General features: G+C 40.1%; 1 protein-coding gene across 2 annotated transcripts in view; it reads right to left on the reverse strand.

The window, feature by feature from the left end:
• Positions 1 to 6020: 6020 nt before the first annotated feature.
• The window catches only part of syk (spleen tyrosine kinase), a 28035-nt gene continuing 8507 nt past the window's right edge, over positions 6021 to 25548 (reverse strand). For both annotated transcript variants that reach the window (XM_034095701.2, XM_034095700.2), the window contains 11 exons: positions 23931 to 24069; positions 22482 to 22563; positions 22294 to 22349; positions 21897 to 21962; positions 20127 to 20208; positions 18780 to 18936; positions 14180 to 14389; positions 12178 to 12367; positions 11512 to 11652; positions 7862 to 7974; positions 6021 to 6308 (listed from right to left, as the gene is read on the reverse strand). In XM_034095701.2, coding sequence (XP_033951592.1) covers positions 6236 to 6308; positions 7862 to 7974; positions 11512 to 11652; positions 12178 to 12367; positions 14180 to 14389; positions 18780 to 18936; positions 20127 to 20208; positions 21897 to 21962; positions 22294 to 22349; positions 22482 to 22563; positions 23931 to 24069 — 1309 coding nt within the window. In that variant the 3' untranslated portion in view covers positions 6021 to 6235. The remainder of the gene's footprint in view (positions 6309 to 7861; positions 7975 to 11511; positions 11653 to 12177; positions 12368 to 14179; positions 14390 to 18779; positions 18937 to 20126; positions 20209 to 21896; positions 21963 to 22293; positions 22350 to 22481; positions 22564 to 23930; positions 24070 to 25548) is intronic.

Consider the following 25548-nt stretch of genomic DNA (forward strand, 5'->3'; position numbering starts at 1 on the left):
TTGTTGTTGTTGTGATTTGAATCCCTCACATGAAATACAGATAGAAGATGGTGGAAACGGAGCACTGTTAAAGCAATACAATTACAGATGTTTAATTATAAGGGATGTCGATTTAGTTTTGAAGTTCAAGCCTGAATCGTAAGTTCGTTTTTTTAAGTAGAAAAAGAACATTGTGTTGGAAACTGACAATTCACTATCACTGGTTTTAAATGTCCTTCACACAGAGGTCAATGTTTCCACAGCTCACATCATCCTTAACCTCAAATCAACACACACACACACACACACACACACACACACACACACACACACACACACACACACACACACACACACACACACACACACACACACTGATAACACTTAATGCATCAATAATTATAAAACATATATCATTCTGAAATGGACTAATCTGCACAATGACTACTTTTACTGTTGGTCATTTTGGTTGGTATTGGTATTTTTCTACTTTTACTTGAGTAACATTTTGAATGCAGGACTTTTAGTTGTAACAGAGTATTCCTACACTCTGGTACTTCTACTTTTACTCAAGTACAAGCTCCGAGTACTTCTTCCACAATGTATTCTTGCACTTTCATAAAATTGGGAGACTATGGCTGAAGAGAATATATATATTTAATAAATATATATATTCTCTTCGGCCATCTGTTCTCTTGTGCTGTGTAGAATAACCCCTATCCATGTGCTGTAGTGGTTCAGCTGTGTCCTTAACGTTGAGGTGAAACGTTCGATTTCCTTTTGGAGATTTGTAGGAAAATCAATCGTACAACAATTTCCGGTTATACGGAGGCTGAAGTCTAATCATGGATGAGACTGGTTTGTCCAAACTCCAGACCTTCTGTCCTGACGTGGAAATCATTTCATGCAGCATCTCCATATAATCATCTTTAAAGAGTTTATAGTGTGTACTGTATAAACATACATGTACGCATGCAATTATGTATGCATTGATCAATACTGCGTATGCAAATCTGAATTGATTTTTGTTTTGTGAGATGGATGATAATTCTCATAATCAATGTATCCAATGCATGTAGGATGAAAGATAGCCAGCCAGCGAGGCACTTCAAATGCATTTCTGTTTTAAGGGAAATTGTGTGTGTGTGTGTGTGTGTGTGTGTGTGTGTGTGTGTGTGTGTGTGTGTGTGTGTGTGTGTGTGTGTGTGTGTGTGTGTGTGTGTGTGTGTGTGTGTGTGTGTGTGTGTGTGTGTGTGTGTGTGTGTGTGTGTGTGTGTGTGTGTGTGTGTGAGAGAGAGCAGACTGTTGAGGCCCTGGCCGGCGGTTGCGTGCAGGCGGGCCCTGTGGCTTCGTGCTGCTGCTGCACACAACCTGACTTCAGGCTGCACATCACCACTGTGGCTGGCCTCCTTCCGGCAGATGTCCCAGCACTAAGCCGAGGGGAATCCCACCACAAGTCAAGGTTGCGTAAAGAAAGACCGGTTCCCCAATACTTGGTGGCCAGAACCCCAGCCGCTTCTCATGGGAAACGTCCGAGGTGTAACTGAAACGGCAATCCTTCGCAGAATGAAGTTTGTCTGTTTTTGAAGGAACCGTTTCTGTTACCGCAGGTCAGCCCCGTCTGGGACATGCACAGTTTCAGTTTGAACTCTTTCTCAACGGGTTGTTTTGGATCGGAAACAGAAATGGAGCTGATCCCAAACAGGATGTATTGTATATTTTGGAGCATGCACGTTGTTGTACAAACTACTTTGACATAGAGAGAAGTGCGTTATTCTCAGTGATGCGTAAAAACCTCACATTCATTGCCCCAGCTCCACATTTAGACGTGACAGTTAGACAGTGCGCCTGCATTCATTTCATATATTACACCTGTGCTTCACCTAATGGGACATGTACAATGCGTTCAGTAAAAAAGAGGCCTTTTGTTTTGTCCTCGAGGTAGAAATCTCAGTCAAGTCAAACCTGGAGAAATAAACCACAAACATGTACCATTAGATTAAACTCAATGGACTTTGATAAAGCGCTTGCGCGAAGCAGTTTTATTTCATCCATACACACACATTCCTACACTGATGGTAGAGGCTAGCACACAAGCTAGCCTCACATTAGCATTCCCACACACACATACACTCTTGTCTATTCCATCAGGAGCACATTTGTCTTGCACAAGGACACTTCGACCGCAGGACTTGGGGATTGAACCTTAAACCTGAGCATTTTATTTATATTTCTGCGGTAAATTGGCCCTTTAAAGCTGCCGCACAAGAGGTAGGAAAAACAACAATATTTTTGACAGGTTGTAGGTTTAAAATAGTACATTCATTGCTTTGTTGTAATAACGTGTTATTCAAATTTGTAATAAAAGCTAATGAGTTCCTCACTTTCCAATAAGCAACACAACAAAAATGAGTAAGTCATCTCCAATTATTTTCCAATCATTAAGAAAGTGTGCCATTATAAATACCGAGGTCCAGATGAGCTGCATTTTGCCAGAAGGTCAGAGGTCAGATGGTCTATCTGATGAACTAAAGAGCTCAATTACAAAGCATGTGTCATGACCGGAGAGATGTTTTACAAGTATACAATCCCATATCTCATATCTTTTTCTATTCTTTTCTTTTCACCTGAACTCCTGTGGGTATTGTCCACAGTATCTGACCATTGCATGTATGATATATGTGTAATGTGTGTATATGTAAAAGCGCTTTGAGTCATTGAAAAAGCGCTATAATAAATGTAAGGAATTATTATTATTATTATAAAGCATCCGTAAGGGCGGGCTTCTTAAATACACTCTTTGGTTTTCTAGAAACTGTGATGCAGACCACATGGAATATGATGCTCCTACATGAGTGATGCAAAACTAGTACATTGGAATTCAACAAGCAAAACCAAAGAGGTGCAGCAATGCTAAACATTGTTTTCATATTCAGAATACATTAAAAAAGTGAAGGCTACTAGTCATGTGACATTCAGGATAAACCAGGCATGGGATTTTACATCCAATTAATTTATTATATCACATTATTGCCAGTGAAATGCTGCTTTACTTTAAGTCGGTGGCTTGGACAATATCCCATTTTGGGTGACATTTCATTTTAATTGCTCTCCATAGGTAACACACAAATGTATCTACAGGGGATTTAAAAAGGGTAAAGAGTGCTTCAATTATTTCACTTTAAACATGTTATTAAAACGAAATAAAAGGAGACAATGTGGCCACAGTTTTTTACTTGTTTGTAGTGTGTTTTGAGGTCAGTTTTTCGCCATGTTTTAAAGATATGTAATACTGTAAATAATGGCATTACTTATTGGAGCATCATGGGACTTTATTCTTATTTTTTTTAAATCATACATAACTTAAAATCCGCCTGCTCATGTCAACCGTCTCTTATATAATAAAAAAATATCTGTTACTAAACTTTACTTTGATTTCGAAGAACTATCAACAGTTCCTTGGTTTCTTCGATCAAGCTGAGAGTTAAGGCCATGGCACTCAAAGCACTCAGAGCTAAATATAAAAGAGACTCTGCTGCCACCTGCAGGTTTAAACAACTCATCATAAAATAAATATCTGACTGAGTTGTATCCAAATTATCTACCAATAAGGACACAGAGGTGTGTTCTTTATATTCTAAAAGTAGAAGGAATTATTCAGATCTCAGATTCAAAATCAGATTATAATAATGCCCTCGCTTCAGAGTAAAGTAAGTAAAAGTTATGCAAACAAAATCCAACTTAAAGGTGGGGTCATTTTGGAGAAACCAGCTTGAGTGCGCTAGAATTTCAAAATACACAGCCGGAAAAAATCTGCCACTTCCTTACAGAGCCCCTCCTTCATTGCTATCGGGATGTTAAGAGCATTCCATGGAATATAACAAAAAGTGTATCTCGAGCCGGTTTCTCAAACTAACTTACCCCACCTTTAAGTAAAAGTAAAAAGTATTAGCATCAAAATACACTTAAAGGTGGGGTAGGTAAGTTTGAGAAACCGGCTCGAGATCGCTAGAATTTGAAAATACACAACCGGAGAAAATCTGCCACTTCCTTATAGAGCCCCTCCTCCAACACACACGAACGCGCACATGACCAATGAGGGCACGAGATAAGTTTGTGCCCCGATGGAAGGCTGACAGGCAGGTAGGCCATCTAATCCGTTTAGCCGGGCCGGCTCAGATGATTGGTTGTACTTTTTACAGTATCACGGCTTCTACAGATGACATTTTTTTATGGATTTGTTGTCAAAGCATTTAAGATATTCATTGCTATCGGGATGTTAAGAGCATTCCACGGAATATAACAACAAGTGTTTCTGAAGTGAATTACCTACCCCACCTTTTAAATACCAAAAGTAAAAGTATGTGTTATGCATTTTAAAATGGTGAAACTGTCACCAAACCTAATTTCTTAATCTGAATAAATAGAGGAATTCAAATGAGCCGCACGCCACAATAACTCTGACCCACACCACCCTGACTGGATTTGTTGTTGACAGGATGTAGAGGTTTATTTACTTAATCCAAGATGTTTGTTGGTGTAGAAATGCAGGAAGTTTGTTTAGATTCAAATGTATTTTTCCCGGGGTTGTGGTCATTCAGTCAGACAACTCACGTGTTTCTTAATATGTTTATTAGAAACAGCATCTAGTTTGAGTTTGGCGTCTCGGCTCGGGCCTCATCACTCCACAGATTTACAAAGAACATTGAGTGATGATTAGATAACTATCCCCCGAGCCTACAGGTGGAAGCTGGGGTGGAAGCTGGGGTGGTGGGGGGGCAGGCGAGCAGCAGCAACATGTGGCGAGGCAGAGGCAGGAAGACCTGGCAGCTTCAATAGAGCGGCATGTTTAGGAGAATGTGTTTGGTTGGTTGTCAGAGGGACGAGCTGCGTCACGTGTTAATGTACGATTGGTGCTCGAGTTGACTGCCTGAACTCGCTCGCAGGCTTCGCCCATTTATGTATCTTCTCCAGTTTGCTCACCCTTTGTAGATCTGAACCAGGTGTCCCAAAGTAACAAGCATAGATCTATATAAAGGTATCTGTTGTATCCAGAATGTATATCAAAACAAATCTCAAGGATATATCTGTATGCTGGTTAGTTTGCACTTAACCTTCATGAAACCTGGAGCATGCACATTTAAAAAGGCTGCTTCTTTATTGAGGCTGTTGCACTCATGATGACTTGCTACTGTAAACATGTGCATAGACTCACCTTGAAAACCAACAAACGCACCACAAACATGTCCGAAAGCGGGGATTGTTATATTTACATTTGAAGAAATAATGCTAATCTTTGTTTTTAAAGCCATCATTTGGCAACAAAAAGCATCCCAAATAACTTAACTTGTTTAAGACATGATTCATGTTCGCACTGCTGCAGCTCTCCGGACAGAAGGTGTTTCACATTTTACTAAATCAATGGCTGTTGGTGCAGAACTCCACTTATTTTCAACCAACTTCTTATAGAGATGTTTATGTTTTACAATTAGCATTTTTGAGTAGCGCCACATTTCCTGCTTTTGAGTGTGTATATAAATTTGACCTCAGAGGCACCGATAGTGATCCATAACATTGAGTTGAATAATGTCACTTTTCATTATCACAATTCTTCTTTTGTATTAGAAATGTGTTGAGGATTTTGTTTGCAAGTTATTCTGGTTGTTGGCATGTGACCCAGATCCATCTTGGTATTCCTTAGGTTGTTCTGAACTTAAGCTTATCATGACATTTCCATAAACCACGTTATTATCGGATGTGTCCTGACATATCTCCCTGTTCCCCATTAGTGTTTTAAAGTGGAACAAAAGCTCTGTCCTTTTTTTGACGCAACTCTACCGTTACATGTCTTTTTACTATCAATAAATCCATTTCCAGGACACTACCTTTTTTCATATACTGTAAAATACTGACAGGCATTCATGGAATAATTAATAAGTGAGTAAAGAGTATATCAGACCTTCATTCAGGAAATCATCGACATTCACTGACAAAAATAAGTATTTTGTTTGTTAGCTGAGACATTAATGTTCATACATCAGTGAGACTTGCATATGTTTATTACAACCTCCATATTGTTTACATTCAGGAAGGAACAAGAGAAGTAATAAAATAAACGTGATTTGCATAATGATATTCCTCGAGTCAATATCTTACAGACAGCATTTATAACTCATATCCACCTCCAGACATAATCAGGATTAAATGCAGTTTTTCCTCATCACCCACAGCTTTGCATCAACTTCCACGTGAAGAATCACTGTGCAATATCGTAATAAAATTCTCGTAGTCTTGGCTCAACAACGGTGAATCCAGGCCGTTCATCTGCCCTAAAACACACGAGGACAGGAAGTAGTTATTAATAATGACATGAGCCCTCCGAACACGGTGAAAACTGGAAATCTTGCCAAGTATCAGAATCACAATCAAGTGTATTGCCAGGTACGTTTACACATACAAGGAATTAGCTTTGGTATCTGGTGCTGCGAACATAAACAATCGGTGGCAAAGTAGGCAAACAAATAAATATATAAGGATACAGAAAATTAAGTATTATTAAGAAATAATTTAGCATTAAAAAAGGATGCTAAAGACAAGCATGTACACCAACTGTAACTATACAGTAACCTTAAAAGCTAAAAAAACAACAACAAAAAAACTACAGTGTATTATTTTTTAAAGTGGAGTGCTAGGCAAGGCAAGGCAAGGCAAGTTTATTTATATAGCACTTTTCAACGCAAGGCAATTCAAAGTGATTAACAAAAAAAAAATGAAAGACATTAAGCATTAAAAAAGAAAAGCTAATAAAATAAACATTAAGGAAAAATACATGGATAAAAGTTACAGTGCAGTCTAAAATATGAATAGTTCAATTAAACATTACAAGAAAAAGTACATGGATAAAAGTTACAGTGCAGTTTAAGATGTGAATAGTTCAATTAAAAGCAGCGACAAAAAGAAAAGTCTTCAGCCTGGATTTAAAAGTAGTAAGAGTTGCAGCGGACCTGCAGGTTGCTGTGCAATATGTTTGTATATTTGTCTTTACACTTGATATAACCTAAACGTCTTAAAGGTCCCCTATTATACTGTTTTTCATCAATATATTACAGGTCTCAGATATATACAAAACATGTCTCATTGCAGCATTACCCATAATCCCCTCTGTTTCAGCCAAAAGTGCTGATTCTGTGTCTGTAGCTTTAAATGCTAATGAGCTGCTACTGGCCACGCCCCTCTGAGAGATGATTGGTTAAAACGAACACAAAGAATACAGTGGGCGGGGCTTACCTTGGTTGGTTATTGGTAGAAGTAACAATGCAGTGAGATATAGGGCTTGTTTTTAGAAAAAGGCATCTTAAGTAAGTAAGTCAAAGACTCTTGAAACATCTTATTGGCGTAACTGCCGTGGCATTTGGAAAAGATGGATCAGCCTCTGATTACACTTTTTTTTCTATTACGCCCCTTGTAGCATTTTGGGATTACTTTTAGCAATGAAAGGTGCTTTACAAATTAAATGTATTATTATTATTATTATTATTATTATCATTATCATTTTGGATCAATAAATAAATCTGATTTGATTTTAGAAAACACATTTTATTTTAATACTGGGAGTTCAAAATAAGTTACCCCAGCTAATCTCATTTAACAAAATATCCCATATTATTTCAAGAAATCTTTCCAAGCTAGGTTTCACTTGTTCTTCTGGCGGATTTGTTTTACTTATTACAAGTGAAAAAACCTTCATTATTGTTTTACTTGATTTTGGAGCCGCATTTCTCCTGCGTAATCAGTCCTCTCTGGTAGATGGGTTTATTGTCACTATATATAAAATGGAATGAAACACATTGGTGGTTAATACTGTGTGAGCTCTGGCTCTTACTTGTATGTCCAGCAGGTCCTCATGAGCTCATATATCTCCATCGGACAGTTCATCGGAGCGTCCATACGTTCCCCGCTCTCAATCTTCTGCATCACCTCATTTCCTTTCATTCCCTAAAAACAGGGGAAACATTCAAAGTTCAAGATTCAAAGGTTTTTATCGTCATATGCACAAAGCTACAGTGTAGAAATGGCAATGAAATTATTCTGACCTGAGCTCCTCCAACAATGCAACATATATAATAAAATACAAAATAAAAAGTAGTGCAGAAAGTCTATATGGAGATTATTGGGGAAAGCAACCCTAAAAAGACTTGGAATAGTTTCATATACGTTTCTTTTAGTATTAATCATCATATGGCTCATTAAATAACACTAAAGTTACAATAGGCCAAGAACATGTGCAATGCCCGTTACATACATGAGGAGAAGATTTTACACAAAAAAGTCATATTGCATAATTTTTAAACTCATATTTCCTTTCTTGTTTTTATAAAAAAATAATAAGTTGTTCTATTAGTGTACCATCACCATTAAATGTAAAATATTGGTTTATATGAATCTTGTGTTCATTATGGAGGCTTCAAATAAACCCAGTGGGTTTTTTCTTCGCCTTCCTGCACTGTTTATTATTTGTTATCTGTTACGTTTGTGTACATTTAAATTGAGCTACGAACACACTATAAACATATGAATTAATAACTGTCCAAAATGTAGCTGCAGCCATTTTACTTTTACATCTTCAGCTCTTAAATCCTGCTGCGGTACGTTATTGTATGGAAAGCCAACAGTGCCATAATACGCTGCTATTTTAACACGTACTTAAGTGCAGTAGTTTGAAACGTTTTGAAACAACACTTTTTTATTGTTAAATAAAGTTGTTTTCTGTGTTTAACAGACTTGGTGGCTGTTGTGACTCGACAGTTATGTTAGGTGAAGTTTTTTACTCTAGTCTTGTGTTTTGATCTTGTCACTTCCTGTTTTTATTTTGAAAGTGATCCTTCCCTCTCATTCCAGATCCCACATTTCCTGCCTTTGTGTGTTTCCCGCCCTTGAGATTGCTCTGCCCTGATAGTTTTCACCTGTGCCCATCATCCTCACCTATAAATAGCCCTTGTGTTTCTTTGTTCCCTTGTCAGTTCGTTATGTTCCATGTGGTGAGAACCTGGGCCTTTTGACTCCTGACACTTTACTTTGAGATGTATACCTTTTGCTTTTTTTTCTTCTCTTTTATTGCTTTTTTTCTTTTTCTAAATGTACAAAAGTTAATGGCAATTAATAATTTTTGGACTTTAGTGTTGGAGTGATGGATAGCCATCCCCAGAGCCATGTTTCAAACATGGGTACACTATACCTTTTGCCAAGTGAGTTTTGTTTTGATGTACGACTTTGATTTTTTGTGATTTAACTACTTTCTATTTTTTGAAAGTACGATTTAGTTTTTGTTATTAAACAACATTCTATTTTTGGACAACTGTTTTCGAGTCCTGCTTTTAGGTCCTGTGTCCTGTGTCTCAGTTCATAATGCTGGGTTTGACAACAAAGTGTAACATCTTCAAGTGTAAATGCCATTTTAATTAAGAACTAGTGCCGTATTATAGCACTGTTCACCAGAAGTCTTCACCCCGTGAAGTGTGCGCCTGTGCATGATCTGTTATGCTAATACATATAGTAATGACCAAAATTGTCCATTGAAACCCATATCAAAAGATGTTGGAATAGCAACTAATTTGATGAGTTTTGAATTTGCTGCCGTGAAATCCGCAGTTGACCTCCGCCTTCGTGGGCGTGGCTTGCGAGCTACTGCGTGACGTCACAAGATGGTCGCCTCCGAAGTGTTTACATTCATCACAGTGTATTGTTTCTCTGTTTCAAAGTCGAATTTATCAAAGTTTTTGAGCGAGTATTTTACTGGAAAGTGTGTCGGAGTCGACTGGAAGTGATTGCCAATCGAGAAAACCTGACAATGGAGGCGACAGTGAAGAAAAAGGGAGGAAAAACACGGGAAGCGATGCATTGCCGCTGGCTGTAGTAATGTCAAGTCTGCCGAAGTGGCGATGTTTCTGTTCCCAAAAGATGAAGGTGAGTCTGGCTGGTGTCATTGTTTCGTAGATTCGTTGATTGTTCATGACAAATAAAGGCCACTGGTCGATTCGAGAGAGAGAGAAAGAGAGACTGAGAGAGTTACAGGGTTGTTGTTAGCATCTAGTGCTAGCTCGGAGCTAACGGAGATTAGCTGTTTCAAGAGGGAGAGTCCTCTCCTGTTGGACTGAGAGAGATAATGTCAGCTCAGGGAGGTAAAGGACTCTGAGTGATTAGATTGTAAACTGTAGCCTAAGATATCTCAGTTGGTTTGGTCATCTATGTAAACAAATATTTCCATCTATGTTAGTTGTATAAAATAGGTTAAGAAATCCTTCCAATGTTTTTTGATTATTGAAATATATGTTTGATATAAGTGTTGAGAGCTGTATCCATAAATCTCTTAATGTTGCCCTCAAAGTGCACCAGATTGATGCCTTTAACTTCAATTTAAAGAAAAACATCTTCCCGGGTGAGGGTGTGAGGTCATCACAAATAAAACAGGTTCACATGGATAGGATACTAGATAAGTGTGCACACTCATTATGTACATTACACATTTTTCTTGGATTTGTTAACACTATAGTCCCTAATATATTTGTAGAAAGGCAGGAAATGGAATTAAATCGAGAAAAACTGTCAAAATCAATCATTTCTCTCACACTTGTATCACTTTCCAAAGTCTCCGCCATGTTTACAATCACAACTGGGCCCATCTTGTGACGTCACCGCCGCTATCGTCTGCAACTTCCGGTAGGCTCAGACGGCCGTTATTATTAAAAAATATTTTTAAATTTTTCATAATTAATTAATCAATAATTAAAATTATTTTAGCCATGAACAGGCACAATGATATGTAAGGAATGAAACTGCCATTTCATTTTGGCGCAAAAACATGCACTTCACTGGCACTTTAAGTAACTAAGTACATTTTTAAGTACTGTACTTGAGTACAATTTGTAGGTACTTTACTTGAGTATTTCCATTGTATGCTACTTAATACTTCTTCTCTACATTTTAGAAGCCAATATGGTACTTTTTACTCCTATATTTATCTGACAGCTTTCGTTACTTCACAGATTCAGATTCTTAGCAAAAACAAAAAAAAAGTAAATTATTTCATATACATTAAATACAGGTTAAAATATCCAGCAGCAGTTTATAAAGTAAAGAAAAAAACCTTTACCAGCTGTTAAAGAAAGAATAAATTAGGCATGAGCTATTATGCATTATTCTACTTTTGGTACATTTTGATGCCGATACTTTTGTACTTTTACTCAAGTAAGATTTTCAATGCAGTACTTGTACTAGTAACAGAGTATTCATACACTCTGGTACTTCTACTTTTACTCAAGTACAACATCTGAATACTTCTTCCCACACCTGCTGTTCACTTTCCATAAAAACTGTGTGAGTAACTGTGTGAGTAACTGTGTGAGTAACTGTGTGAGTAACTGCGCGAGTAACTGCGTTAGTAACTGTGTGAGTAACTGCGTGAGTAACTGTGTTAGTAACTGTGTTAGTAACTGTACGTCATCATGTCTCTGGTTGCCTTGCGTTAGTTCATACCTTGTAAGGTTTCTGTCCGTAGGAGAAGCCCTCCCACATGAGCACCCCGAAGCTCCACACGTCACTTTTGGAAGAGAATTTTAAGTAGTTGATGCACTCGGGAGCGTACCATTTCACCGGCCACTTGCCATGACCTTTGGCCTGAGGGAGGAGGAGACACAGTGGGAATGATTTCATTTTATACTGGTCATTTTGCAGCCTCGGATTACATATTTGTGATATGACGATGATCGCAAACAGAGTAATTATATAGGGCTGGGCCCGAACATGCTCTCTTCAAACTCAAATACACAATAAACAGAAAAGGTCTTGTAAATATTGCAGTCACTTCAATGCTTGGTATTTATTTGTTTTTATGCAGAGATGAAAGAGGTATTTGCATGTTTGACCTTCACCAAGACTTCCTTTAAAGTGGAAATATACTGCATTGCTAGAGCAGCTCAGAGGCATCAATTTATCGTCTACATTTATTGGTAATTTCCAATTCAATTTTTCAGAAAGCAGCTTTATAATGTCAGCTTGTGCAACTTATTGGGATAGTTCTTAGTAATATTTCCCCACTTAACAATTTCGCTTTGATAGACCATGGAATATGCATCCATGGGCCTGGATTGACTTGATGCTTGATGCAAAACAAATGATCTGAACCCCCACCCCCCTTAGTACCTTATAGTAGTTTTGGTCCTCGCCCACAGCTTTGGAGAGTCCGAAGTCGCTGATCTTGGCGTAGTGATGCGTGACGAGCAGCACGTTGCGGGCGGCGAGGTCTCTGTGCACGAAGTTATGCTCCTCCAGGTACTTCATCCCCATGGAGACCTGGTGCACCAGCTCCGTGATGTTCTTTACGGTGGTCTGCCTAGGATCAATTCAACGTTTATTATAAAGCTGGCTGCCTTAGATTCTGAACTCAAGATTCAGAGGGATCAACCTTTAAACTTGGGAGATTAAAAGTGCTTATTCTGACTTTATTAGCACTGTAGTTAGCAGAGGTAGAAGAAGTACTCAGATATTGTACTTCAGTAAAAGTAGATTTACCAGGAATACTCTGTTTCAGTGAAAGTCCTGTATTCAAAATGTTCCTCAAGTAAAAGTAGAAAAGTATTATAATCAAAATATAGTTGACGTAGCGACAGTAAAAGTAGTCATTGTGCAGATTGGTCCATTTCAGAATAATATATATGATATGTTTTATAATGATTGATCATGAAAGTGTTCTCAAAGCTGGTGAAGGTGCAGCTAGTCTGAAGTACTTTGTAGACTGCAGGGTAGCTGGTGGATTTACTCCAGGTGGAACTAAAGTCTGATTCAACACTTGGTTATATTTCACATCATTCATCCAGATCTGTGAAGTAACTAAAGGTATTAAATACATGTAGTGGAGTAGAAGTACACAGTAGCATAAAACACCTCAAATGTGTACTTAAGTACAGTACTTGAGTAAATGTACTTAGTTACTCCCAGAGTTGGGAAGTAGTGGAGTACAAATACTTCGTTACTGCACTTAAGGACATCTTTCTGGTATCAGTAATTTACTCCACTACTTATTTTTCTGACGACTTTTTACAATAACTTCTTACATGTTGAACCCAAATACCTGTACTTTCTACTTCTTACATGTTGAACTCAAATACCTGTACTTTCTACTTCTTACATGTTGAACTCAAATACCTGTACTTTCTACTTCTTACATGTTGAACACAAATACCTGTACTTTCTACTTCTCACATGTTGAACACAAATACCTGTACTTTCTACTTCTTACATGTTGAACTCAAATACCTGTACTTTCTACTTCTTACATGTTGAACCCAAATACCTGTACTTTCTACTTCTCACATGTTGAACACAAATACCTGTACTTTCTACTTCTTACATGTTGAACCCAAATACCTGTACTTTCTACTTCTCACATGTTGAACACAAATACCTGTACTTTCTACTTCTTACATGTTGAACACAAATACCTGTACTTTCTACTTCTCACATGTTGAACACAAATACCTGTACTTTCTACTTCTTACATGTTGAACTCAAATACCTGTACTTTCTACTTCTTACATGTTGAACTCAAATACCTGTACTTTCTACTTCTTACATGTTGAACACAAATACCTGTACTTTCTACTTCTCACATGTTGAACACAAATACCTCTACTTTCTACTTCTTACATGTTGAACTCAAATACCTGTACTTTCTACTTCTCTCATTTTCCAAACAGCTGGTTCCTTTAGTCTGAATGTGTGTTGGTGCGTGGTCATTATTCTTTAGAGTCACTGCGTGCCTATTGGTTGGAACACGATCCGTGTATCCATCACTTCCTGGTCTTCTCTAAAGAAGAGGGACCAATGGAAACGTTGTCATGTTGCCGTTGTTCAGCATGGAAACATTCATTAGCTAACAATGACATTATTGTTCTATTGATATAAAGGGAGGTCAGGTACTCTTTAAAGCAGCTGCTAGCTATGGGTACTTTCTACTGAAGTACACTTCAAAGCCTCTTTACTTTGACTTCAGTAAAGAAGTTTAGTCAGTACTTCTACTTTCACCAGATTATTTTTAAACACGAGTATCTGTACTTCTACTTGAGTGAAGGATGTGTGTACTTTTGTCCTCTCTGGAGTTATAGATTGTTGCAGAGGATGATCAGGATCCTCTCGGAGTACGTACTTGTGTTTCTGCAGGAACTTGTTGAGCGGCCCCAGATCAGCGAGCTCCATCACCAGCATCAGGCTCTCCGCCTCACAGATCCCGATCATCCGCACGATGTAGGGGTTGTCCAGCTGCTTCATGACGTTGGCCTCTCGCAGCATCTCCTCGTGCATCGACTGGTTGTTGTCATCATTCTTCAGGATTTTCACTGCGACTGACTTCCTTGTCCTAACACACAGGGAGGGTTTAAAACAACGATCAACAACCAGGCATGGGGAGTAAACATGTGGGATTACTAGCAGGATTACAATGTTAGCAGTAAACTAAAAAGACCATATATAGTGTTTGTAAATGACGTAAAAAAGTTGCCTTATTTAAAAAGAATAACATAATTTATTTCAAAGTTCAATTCAATAAATAAAGCCTGTATTTCATGTCATATTAAAAATGTTTTTGTTTTATATGTTACGGTACGTCCACACAGCAGCTTTTCAAAAATCTTGGAGCTAGGCGTGTCTGAAAGCTTGGGGATTTTTTGCGATGTTCCTCCGGTTTGTATCCCGTTAATAGTTCTGGTCGTAAAGAACCGGGTGATTTGCTCCCGTAACTTCTCGTTTGGAATATGAGGAAATGAACTGCGGTCTGGCTCTCCCTGCTTACACGCGGTTTGATTGGCTAGTGCTTCTACTGTCAGATTTGCATAAACGTGTTTGATTGGCTGGCGCTTCCAGCTCAGCTTCAAAAGTTGAACATTGCTCAACTTTTGAATCCTGGAAATCTTCGCTTCGCTCCCCCACAATGCAGTTCGGCGAAAAGCGAGGCAAAGTGACGTCATCCCCTTTCAAAGTCAACGGGCAGAGAAGCGTTGGAAGCGGTGGAAGATTCTTCTAAAGCTGCTGTGTGGACGTACCGTTTCACCAATATGCAGACAGATAACTACATTGTGACCGTAAGTGCTTGTTGTTTCTTGTGCCTAGGAACTAATGTTCATGCCCATGCCCAGTGCTGTGTGATGCACTGGACAACTCAACGTGGGTTGATGTCTTTATTGAAGCTCTGCTGCAGTCCGTGACATAAAGTTGTCACTGTGACATAAAGTTATTCAGAAATGAATCTCCTTTCACGACAAGCGGCCAACGAGGTATTTGTTTCATGTTTTCGTCATGTCCTATTTGTATTCATATATTTGTATCACACTATGCTAATGTGTTTGGCACATGTATAATGTTGCTCGTTGTTCGTTGTTGTACATTACAGTTGTTAGACGCTTTTATCCAAAGCGACTTACATACATTCAGTACTGTGGGCAATCCCCACGAGAGCAATTTGGAGTGAAGTGTCTTGCCCAGGGACACAACGACATGCTGACTGCAGTGGGACTCGAACTTGCTAACCCCTGGTTCGAAGTTTAGCGCACCAACCACTGAGCCACATCCTTGTAGTTCTCAATGGAAGAAGGGAGGCTTTAAGATTAAACGCCAATAATAAACGCCCGTTGCAAAGAACCGACCTGTGTCGTCAAGATAGTTATCTAGTGTTTGTTGTAAATGATCAGATGTTATCTCTTCTCTGTAAACTGTGCTGTTCTGTAGGATAATACTTTAAGAGTTCGTCTATACGCGTACAGCCTGAATCTGCTTTATGAGATCTTATTATTTTTCACACGTAGCCTAAATCATCTTCTTTTAAATATTCTCCGAATTCAGATTTTCTTTTTCTTTTGTTTGTTTTTTTCTAAATTCTGAAAAATCTCATTTTTTTCAGAAAGAAATCGGACATTTTAGAAAGATTCTCATTTCCCCCACAAAATCTCACCTTTTTTTTTATTCCTGGCTTTTTATATATTTCTAACTTTTTTGAAAAAAAATTCACTTTTCTGGAAAGAAATCTCACTTTTATGAAAAAATCTCACGTTTATGAAAAAATCTCACTTTATAAAAGTTAAGACTTGGATCAGCTTTTTTGCCGGAACCTGCTTTATGGTTTTCACTTTCTTTGGTTCATTTGTTGTGTTTTTAATTCAGCAGGTGAACCTATATGTTCATAACAGTGTGTGTGAGCTTAGATAGATAGACATACTTTATTGTCATTTCAACAAGACACAGAGGGTACTATTAAAACGAAATTTCGTTGTACTGGCTTACAGGAACAGGACAATATAAAAACTTGCTAAAATTGTACATATAAATAAATAATAGTGACTTGGTGCTGATAAAATTAAAGATAAAGTGTGCGTTTAAAATATAAAGACTTACTATACGTATAAATAAAATAGTGAGGGAATAATTCTGTCTTACTCCTAAGATATTTAACCTTTTCTGTGTGTTGACATTTACGACCAACCCAGGCTCTGTTAATGGGAGGCTCCAGCTATCTTGATAAACCAGTTCAACTCTCGGTCACAAAATGGTTTACGGCTGTGGGAACACTGGCTTCGAGGCCATTAAGGGTCAGACGCAAGTGATTCAGGGTGCCCAGCTGTTTAGTCTATCTCCCCAAATATGTTGTTTACTCTCTCTGAACTAGTTAAAAGGGCTATCGAGAGAGAGGCGCGGCAGATTTGACATGGCAACCCACCCGGGCAGTCAGAACCTTTGACTGTGTGACTTGTGATGTGAATTTCTCCGGCCGATACTTGTATTAAAGATCCGTGTTTGACATCAGAACTCCTGCTCGTCCCGTGTCTCTCTGAGTCCTGACTCTCCATTGCTGCAGAAGTTTCCCTTACACATACTATATAGAAAATATGTGCGCTTTACACAGCATAATATAATCTCTATGTTACTGGTCTACTTAATATTCAGCAGTCTGATGGCATGGGGGAAAGCTATTACAGAATCTGACTGTTTTGCTCTTAACTGTGTGTTCAACTAAAACGGAGCATTTCCTGTCAGCTCTATTTCTGCTATTTCTGCTTTTTTAAACTGTGGTCTGTGCTCATGTGTTTCAGTGTTGGTGTACAGGCTGGATATGCTTCATGAAAGGCAGGTTTTCTTCCAAATAAAATCATTTTTGATCCTAAATATCTTCTGTCACATTGTTCTGTTGACTCTATAAATATTGTGTACGAGCAAGATAACAGTTAAACACATTTCAATAGATTTCGGTTTCTATAACCATCTTTACAAAGAAGGGTATTTAGGAAGTGAGAGAGGCAACATGAAGAGAAACCAGATCACAAGATACACATTTTTAGAATCTAGATAAGTTTACTTTGAAGTTGACACTGGAAAAAATGCTGCTCAAAATCATGTAAAAAACGAGTTGTTTTCGTTACAAGTTGAAGAATCTGCCAAAAGAATAAGTGAAAATTAGCTTTCTTGAATTAATGTGGGATATTTAGATGAATGGGATCTTGTAGTTAGTTGCGGGAACTTATTTTGAACTATTTTACCAGATTCATGAATGGAAATAAGCAAAAAATGCTCAACATTTTTCTAATTTCTGATGATTTTCCAATAAAAATGTGTTTTTCTAAAATCAAGTAAGCTGTATTTCTTGAAACCAGCTGATCCTTCTTTTACAAATACCACAGCAGCTTGACAAACCTTGTTTAATCTGAGATACAACTCAAAATAAGATAATTTCAAGAGACTTAACAACATTGTCTAAAAACAAGCCCCTATATCTCACTGCATTGTTACTTCTTAAGTTATTTTGTCTTATATCAAGATACTAGATACTAAACGAATCTTGGCAAGATTTCGAGTTTTTACGGTGTATAGTTACAGTCTTTTTAATACAACCCTCCACTGCAGGATCCATTTAAAGTCAGTGTTAAGGGATGGCGGAGTAATTACAACAAGCAAAACAAGTTTCAATTCATATTTGAAAAACATGTACATCTGTATCTTTATCTGATTTACTACATGTATAATAAACGAGTTGCTGTGACACAAACATCTCCCAATTTTGGTTGAATAAGGTATATCTAATCTAACCTAATTGTATTTCATTTAATTGTATATTTCATTTACATTACATTTAGCTGACGCTTTTATCCAAAGCGACTTACAATGACCGATTACAGGGACATTCTCCCTGGAGTAACTAAGAGCTAAGTGCCTTACTCAAGGGCACACTAGTGGTGGTGTTCCTGGCGGGATTTGAACTCACCCTCAACCTTCTGATCTTCAGCCCACCTCACTATCCATTAGACCACCACTACCCTCATTCCATTTCAAATCTATTTTATTTGTATTTTACATCCTATCTTGTAATTTATTGTATCTTTTTATGTTGTCGTTCATGTGTGTTGATCTGTGAGACAGACGTGTTTTGTGACATTGGGCTGGATACATTTGATTTGATTTGATTTAGAGTAACAACTCAAAAAGAGGCCGTAAGTTGCACTGATCTAGTTGCTGCAAGGGATTACAAAAAGTATACATCATTATTCAGAGCCTTATTTAAATCCCAGCAAAGACAATGGGATGTTGGAGTCGGCCATTTAATTTGGTTATTAGCTGTACATTGTATTCTATGATCTTTAGAGATTGCAGCAGATGTTATCTTGACTTCTTGCTGTAAATAACTTTGCCAGTATCTAGTTTTATCCCCAAGATCATCAGCGTGGTGTTGTGTGTATGTCGGTGTGACGTTGCGTGTTTGAGCATACTTCCTCATGATGTAGGTGCCCTTGATGACAGTCCCAAAGTTCCCGGATCCCAGTTCTCCGTCCTCCAGGAACAGCTGGCTTCGATCCACTGTGGAGCTCCTCAGCTCGTCTGGGTCTGCGTACGGCCCGTAAACGTCTGTGTCCATGGGCATGGCCTCTGAGGGAGAAAGGACCAGGTCACACGAGAGAAGGTCGTTCTCATCGCCTTCCAAAAAGCCCTCGATTCAATAAAGTCAAACTGAAGCATCCTTTGAGCTCCAGACAATCCTCTCCTCCGCTGAATCCAGAAGTCTTATCGTATCGTATATTGTATCGTTAAACAAAAAGTGAAATGACAGCATGCACATCGACCATTATCCTGGTTCTGTCCCATTCTGCGTCTCTTTCCCTCCCTTCAGCCACCGTGCCACTTCCCCTGGACTCCACATTGACTTTCTCCCTCCACACACACCTTTTATTTAACCTCCTGTTGTGTTTGTTTCTCCTACTCTCTACTTTGGTGTACCTGGTCAAATTTGACTGGTCTGTTAATCAGCTTTTACACCATTTGTCATCACCACATTTATTTTACACCCTTTTAGGCTATAGACAATGTCTCAGTCTTAAAGGTGGGGTCGGTAAGAATGGAGAAAGCAGCTCGAGTGCGCTAGAATTTGAAAATACACAGCCGAAAAAAATCTGCCACTTCCTCACAGAGCCCCTCCTCCAACACACACGCACATGACCAATGAGGGCACGAGATAAGTTTGTGCCCAGATGGAAGGCTGACAGGCAGGTCGGCCATCCAGTTACTTTAGCCGGGCCGAAGCAGATGATTGGTCGAGCTTTTTACAGCGCCACGGCTTCCACAGCAGGTGATGTTTTGTTATGGATTTTTTGTCAAAGCACTTCAGACATTCATTGCTATCGGGATGTTAAGAGCATTCCATGGAATATAACAACAAGTGAATCTCGAGCCGGTTTCTCAAACTTACCTACCCCACCTTTAAGAGGTAGAAGAATAAAACCAAATTACTGCTAAATTCAGTCAACTAAATGCCTCGGTAAGGTGTCCCGTCTGATTGAATGCTCTCCAGCAGTTCAACAGCATCAAACTCCTTCTGCCTTTTTCTGAAGAGTTCTATTGAAAGGGCCAGTTGTGTTATAATTATTTAGGGTGTTTAAGCGGATGAGTAGATCAGAGCAATGTGGTTTTATTCACCGAAGTACTGAACTGCTTCTGAGGCCTCTCGACATGCCTCTTTAAGAGAGCGTGTTAAGAAGTCTAATCACACCACGTTAGCAACCGAACAAAGGCTCCTTTCGTTTTAAGGTGCGCTAACGAGTCTATATTTTGAATTGGCTTACCTTTGCCGGCTTCTGGGTAATCCGGCACGCTGGATTCATACGGGTTGAGATCTGAAGTGCTTTGTCGAGACCCCCGGCCCGACTGTCAGGTTATGAGAGGAGACAATGTTTGAGAAAAACATAAAGCGTATACTGTACATGGTGCACTGCTGGAATACAACCTGCAATCTGATTATAGTGATAGACGATGACTGTATAGGTAAATAAAGAGAATTTCTGGTTCCCTTTCAGGTTTGATTCGTTCATAACTTCATGTAAGCCACTCAAATACGTGCAACATGAGTGAGTTAAATGTCACTCCATCACCCTGCAGTAAGGAGCCATTGAGGGCAGTGCTGGGGCTGCAGAGAGGACATCATCTGCATTTAATGGGTAGAAGAAGAGAGAGAGAGCAGGCCAACGGTGTTATTCAGGCTGAACGAGGCCCAATCCCAAACCACGCCCTACACACTACCCCTCCGTTTGCGCCTTCGCGCGGAGGTTCCGCCACATTAAGTGCTGTTCCAAACCAACGAGTGTGGAGCGGTGTGGAGCGGGAGGTGGGTCTCTACCTGACCGGTGTATTTAGTCCCTCCATCACCCCGTCACGGAGGGGGAGTGTGTAGGGGTAGGGTGTAGGGCGTGGTTTGGGATTGGGCCTGAGAAACGGCCGCTGTTTGATGGCTTGATAGCCCACTCCCCCTCCACACCGCTCCACACTCGTTGGTTTGGAACATCACTTAATGTGGCGGACCCTCCGTGCGAACGCGCAAACTGAGGGGTAGTGTGTAGGGGTAGTGTGGAGGGGTAGGGTGTAGGGGTAGTGTGTAGGGGTAGGATGTAGGGGTAGTGTGGAGGGGTAGTGTGTAGGGGTAGGATGTAGGGGTAGGGTGTAGGGGTAGTGTGGAGGGGTAGGGTCTAGGGGTAGGGTGGAGGAGTAGGATGTGGGGGTAGGGTGTAGGGGTAGTGTGTAGGGGTTAGTGTGTAGGGGTAGTGTGTAGGGGTAGTGTGTAGGGGGTAGTGTGTAGGGGTAGGATGTAGGGGTAGGGTGTAGGGGTAGTGTGTGTAGGGGTAGGGTGGAGGGGTAGGGTGTCGGGGTAGGGTGTAGGGTTAGTGTGGAGATGTAGGGGTAGGGTGGAGGGGTAGGGTGTAGGGGTAGTGTGTAGGTGTAGGGTGTCGGGGTAGTGTGTAGTGTGTAGGGGTAGGGTGTAGGGGTAGTGTGTAGGGGTAGTGTGTAGGGGGCGGTTTGGGATTGGGCCTGAGTGTCAGCTGAGGCTTTGAGCAGGTTTTGTTTGATGTTAAATTGAACAAGGGAATTTTATTTGACTGGGTTTGAGATGTAAACTTAAAAGCTAAACTACAATACATCTTATCATCGAAAAGATGTTTCGCTGGATAGGAGAAGATGTTGACCTGCGGGTGGCGGTAGAGAAGAATTCATAGGATCACCAATCTCACTAAACTGGAGCAGGACTGAGTCCTTACTCCGTCCTGAACATGAGTTAGCAATTTACCACGTCCAGGGAGGCTGCTGTGGCCAGAAGGTGTGTGTGTGTGTGTGTGTGTGTGTGTGTGTGTGTGTGTGTGTGTGTGTGTGTGTGTGTGTGTGTGTGTGTGTGTGTGTGTGTGTGTGTGTGTGTGTGTGTGTGTGTGTGTGTGTGTGTGTGTGTGTGTGTGGTGTGTGTGTGTGTGTGTGTGTGTGTGTGTGTGTGTGTGTGTGTGTGTGTGTGTGTGTGTGTGTGTGTGTGTGTGTGTGTGTGTGTGTGTGTGTGTGTGTGTGTGTGTGTGCACCTTTTTGATACCGGGTATGGGAAGTTGAGTTTTGATTTTGTTGAAGAGTCCACCGGCTGCATTTTGCTGAAAACAGAAAAGTCAGAGGTTATCACGGAGAGATCTGTTCATTTTAGGGTCAGCCATGTGATCATTACAGTGGGAACAGATTCCAGCAAGGAAATTCTGATTTACAATTGACATAATTATAATATTATGTTGAAATCTTGTTTTCATTAAACATAGAATACAAAAAAAACAAATATATGTTTCAAACTCATTTCAGACACACATTTGTGATCAACTGAGTGGACCTCACTTCCTATTTTGTAGGTATACTGTAAGCACAGGACCATGAGAATACACACACACACACACACACACACACACACACACACACACCCACACACACACTTACAAAGGCAGAAGTTATCCCAGGATGGTCCCGGGGGAGTGGTGGTCGTCCGATCATCCCTATAACACGGCAGATGAGAAATATAAATAACGTGAAATATATATCCCTGCTCTCTCAGTTGTCAGAATGCATACATGTGCACTTCTATTCTTTCTGTAGACGTGTTTTGCTTTGTTTGTGAGTGTTCGTACCCATGTCTCCTTCAGGTCTGGAGCAGGGCTCTGTCAGCACTCGCAGCAGGCCGTCTGGTTTGTATGAGTAGTGCTCCACCAGCTGTGGAGAGGAGAGAAGTGCACATATCAGATATCATATATAACGACCCCCGAAGGGAGGCTTCCATGCAAAGTCCCTACAGACGGAGCTACTGCCGTCCAACACGGCGTAGACATGTGGCTTTTGTGTATGCATCTTACAAAGGACATCACGCTGTATTCAAAATAAGGCCAGAAATAAAGGTCAGATCCTCTGACCCTGACGTAAACTGAACACACACCCTTCTGATCTGGAGTCAGGTGCTACCGTTGCTCCACACGGTCATAAATATGAATTCATCAATGTCCAAAATGTCAGCTCTTCATCACTTGATCCAATGAAACCTTTGCATCGTATTGTCAGAATTAGCACAAGTTATTGAGATGTGGCCAAAAAACTATTATTATACAAATATTTTGAACTCCAAAATACATTTGAAAATGACTTATGTTGTGTTTAAAGATTCCAATTATGTATCCCTCAATTGGCTATAGTTGAGCAATCGACCAAGCTTCTTTTGTACATAAAAAACTGTTGACTTGTTTCATTTATAACAAATTATCATATTTTATGAAGTGTTTTTTCTGCAAAAATACTAATTTGTGAAGTAAATAGTGACTTACTCTGCAAAAATATATTGTTAGACTGTTGTGGAGGTGAATTAAACAGTGGCATTAAAGGAAATACGGAAATAACGTACAAGTTCTTGTAAATTTTTTGGTACAATACTTAAAGGTGGGGTAGGTAAGTTTCAGAAACCGGCTCGAGATACACTTTGTTATATTCCATGGAATGCTCTTAACATCCCGATAGCAATGAATATCTGAAGTGCTTTGACAAAAAATCCATACAAAAATGTCATCTGTAGAAGCCGTAATACTGTAAAAAGTACAACGGCTAAACGGATTGGATGGCCTACCTGCCTGTCAGCCTTCCATCGGGGCACAAACTTATCTCGTGCCCTCATTGGTCATGTGCGCCTTCGTGTGTGTTGGAGGAGGGGCTCTGTGAGGAAGTGGCAGATTTTCTCCGGTCTAGTATTTTCAAATTCTAGCGATCTCGAGCCGGTTTCTCCAAACTTACCTACCCCACCTTTAAGTGAATGTACTTAGTTACATTTCACCCATGCCTTAAATGTTTTTTAAGAGCTCACAGTGACCATGACCTTTGACGGACAAGGTGGATGTTCGTGTCAAAGAAATGTGCATTTTAGGAACCTACGATTTAGACGTGCAGACGGACCAGAGACTCAAGATAAGGACGTCACCAATGAGTGGCCGTCACTGAGAAACACTTGAGACCTCCACCATGGAAACTTAACCCATAATCCTAGTTTCATAGTTAAAAAATCCACATGGAAATGAGTGTAAATGTGAGAATCCGTGTACCTGCCACAGGGTGTCAAACTTCTTTCCGTCGGGGATGGAGAGCTTGCTCGTCCGGTCCCGGTCGATACGATAATGCATGACTTGTCCTTCATGCAGTAAACACAGAGCGTAGGATCCGTTCGTATCCCTCTGCCGAATCCTGCACCACAAGACGAGGAACATGAAGTGTGTTTCATTTATACTCTGACTTCTTAGATGTGAATTATATTTAGCAACCGAACAAGATTCAACAGCAAATGAAAGCTGTTTGGCATTAGAGGAGATTTGTCGCTGCCCACATACTCCGCTCTGCTGCTTATCCCTCAGATGCATGTTCCTCACAAACATGGCAGCATTAGTGAGGGAAATCAACAGGCTTTCCAACGGTGTAAGATGTGTTGCAGAGAAGCATTGTTACAGCAAAGAAATCATCTACCAAAGACATTTTTTGTGTTAAGTTTAGAATAAGCAGACATGGAGAATGAAGCACATCTCCAACGCATCGTCTTCTGAACACAGTCACGTACAACGCGCTTTCCCAACGCTTGAAATAAGATGAGACGTACTTTATTGATCCCAAATTGGGAAATGTTTGCGTTACAGCAGCAGCATGAAAATCATGAGTAGAAATTAAATAGTAGAAATGAACAATTCTACAGTTACTTTTTGTGTTAAGTTTATATTCAAAAGGGACCGAACCTTGCTATGTGATACCTAACACAAGATGTTCGGCCAGCAGCACACACACAACAGTTGACTATTTAGTGGATTTCATTTCGGCCCGCAGGATAATTTCTAATTCTGGCCCGCCGGTATATTGCACGCCACCTTCACTCCATCCTGAGGGTCTCCTCCGCCCAGAGCCTGAGCCCAAACATTGATGACCTTGCACCCTGATGAGATGCCAAGTATCTGAGCTAGCATCACAGAGCAGCAACCTGAGTTCAATGGATGTTTCCTTCTGCACTTTGTCTCTCACGGCAACAGGGCATGTTTGGGTTTCTCTTTGAGGGGAATAGTTTTGTTGAAGCTGTTGTTGGCCTGAGGGAAAATGTACTCATAAGAAATGACTCTGTAAAAGCTGCAGATAGAGCCGTAAGAAATGAATGCAGCTGATTATTTAATGTTGTTTTTATAGGCAATAATTTAAGCTTTGTTAGTTCCAGGTTTAATATGTGCAATAAGTATTTAACTGTTAAGGAAATGTCGGAAGCGGGAAGACACCAGGACCAGATGGGATCCCTACAGAGATTTATAAATCGTTTCCAGACAAATTACTCCCCCCTCTATTAGATATGTTTGAAGAGGCATACGAGGTGGGTACTCTACCACCATTTTCGGGCACCTAGTTAGGATGCCACCTGGGCGCCTCCCTAGGGAGGTGTTCCAGGCACGTCCAGCTGGGAAGAGACCAAGGGGTAGACCTAGGACCAGGTGGAGGGACTATATCTCTTCGCTGGCCTGGGAGCGCCTTGGGACCCCCAGTCAGAGCTGGTTGATGAGGGGAAAAGAAAGTTTGGGGCTCTCTGCTGGAACTGCTACCCCGAGACCCGACTCTAATGCTGGTTTCTTTCTATTTATATTTTGAGATGTGTTGGGGAATAATTCGCCCTGCATGTCCTCCTTCGCCCTCTGACGA

Source organism: Pseudochaenichthys georgianus, chromosome 12, assembly GCF_902827115.2.
Source record: "Pseudochaenichthys georgianus chromosome 12, fPseGeo1.2, whole genome shotgun sequence".
Lineage (NCBI taxonomy): Eukaryota > Metazoa > Chordata > Actinopteri > Perciformes > Channichthyidae > Pseudochaenichthys > Pseudochaenichthys georgianus.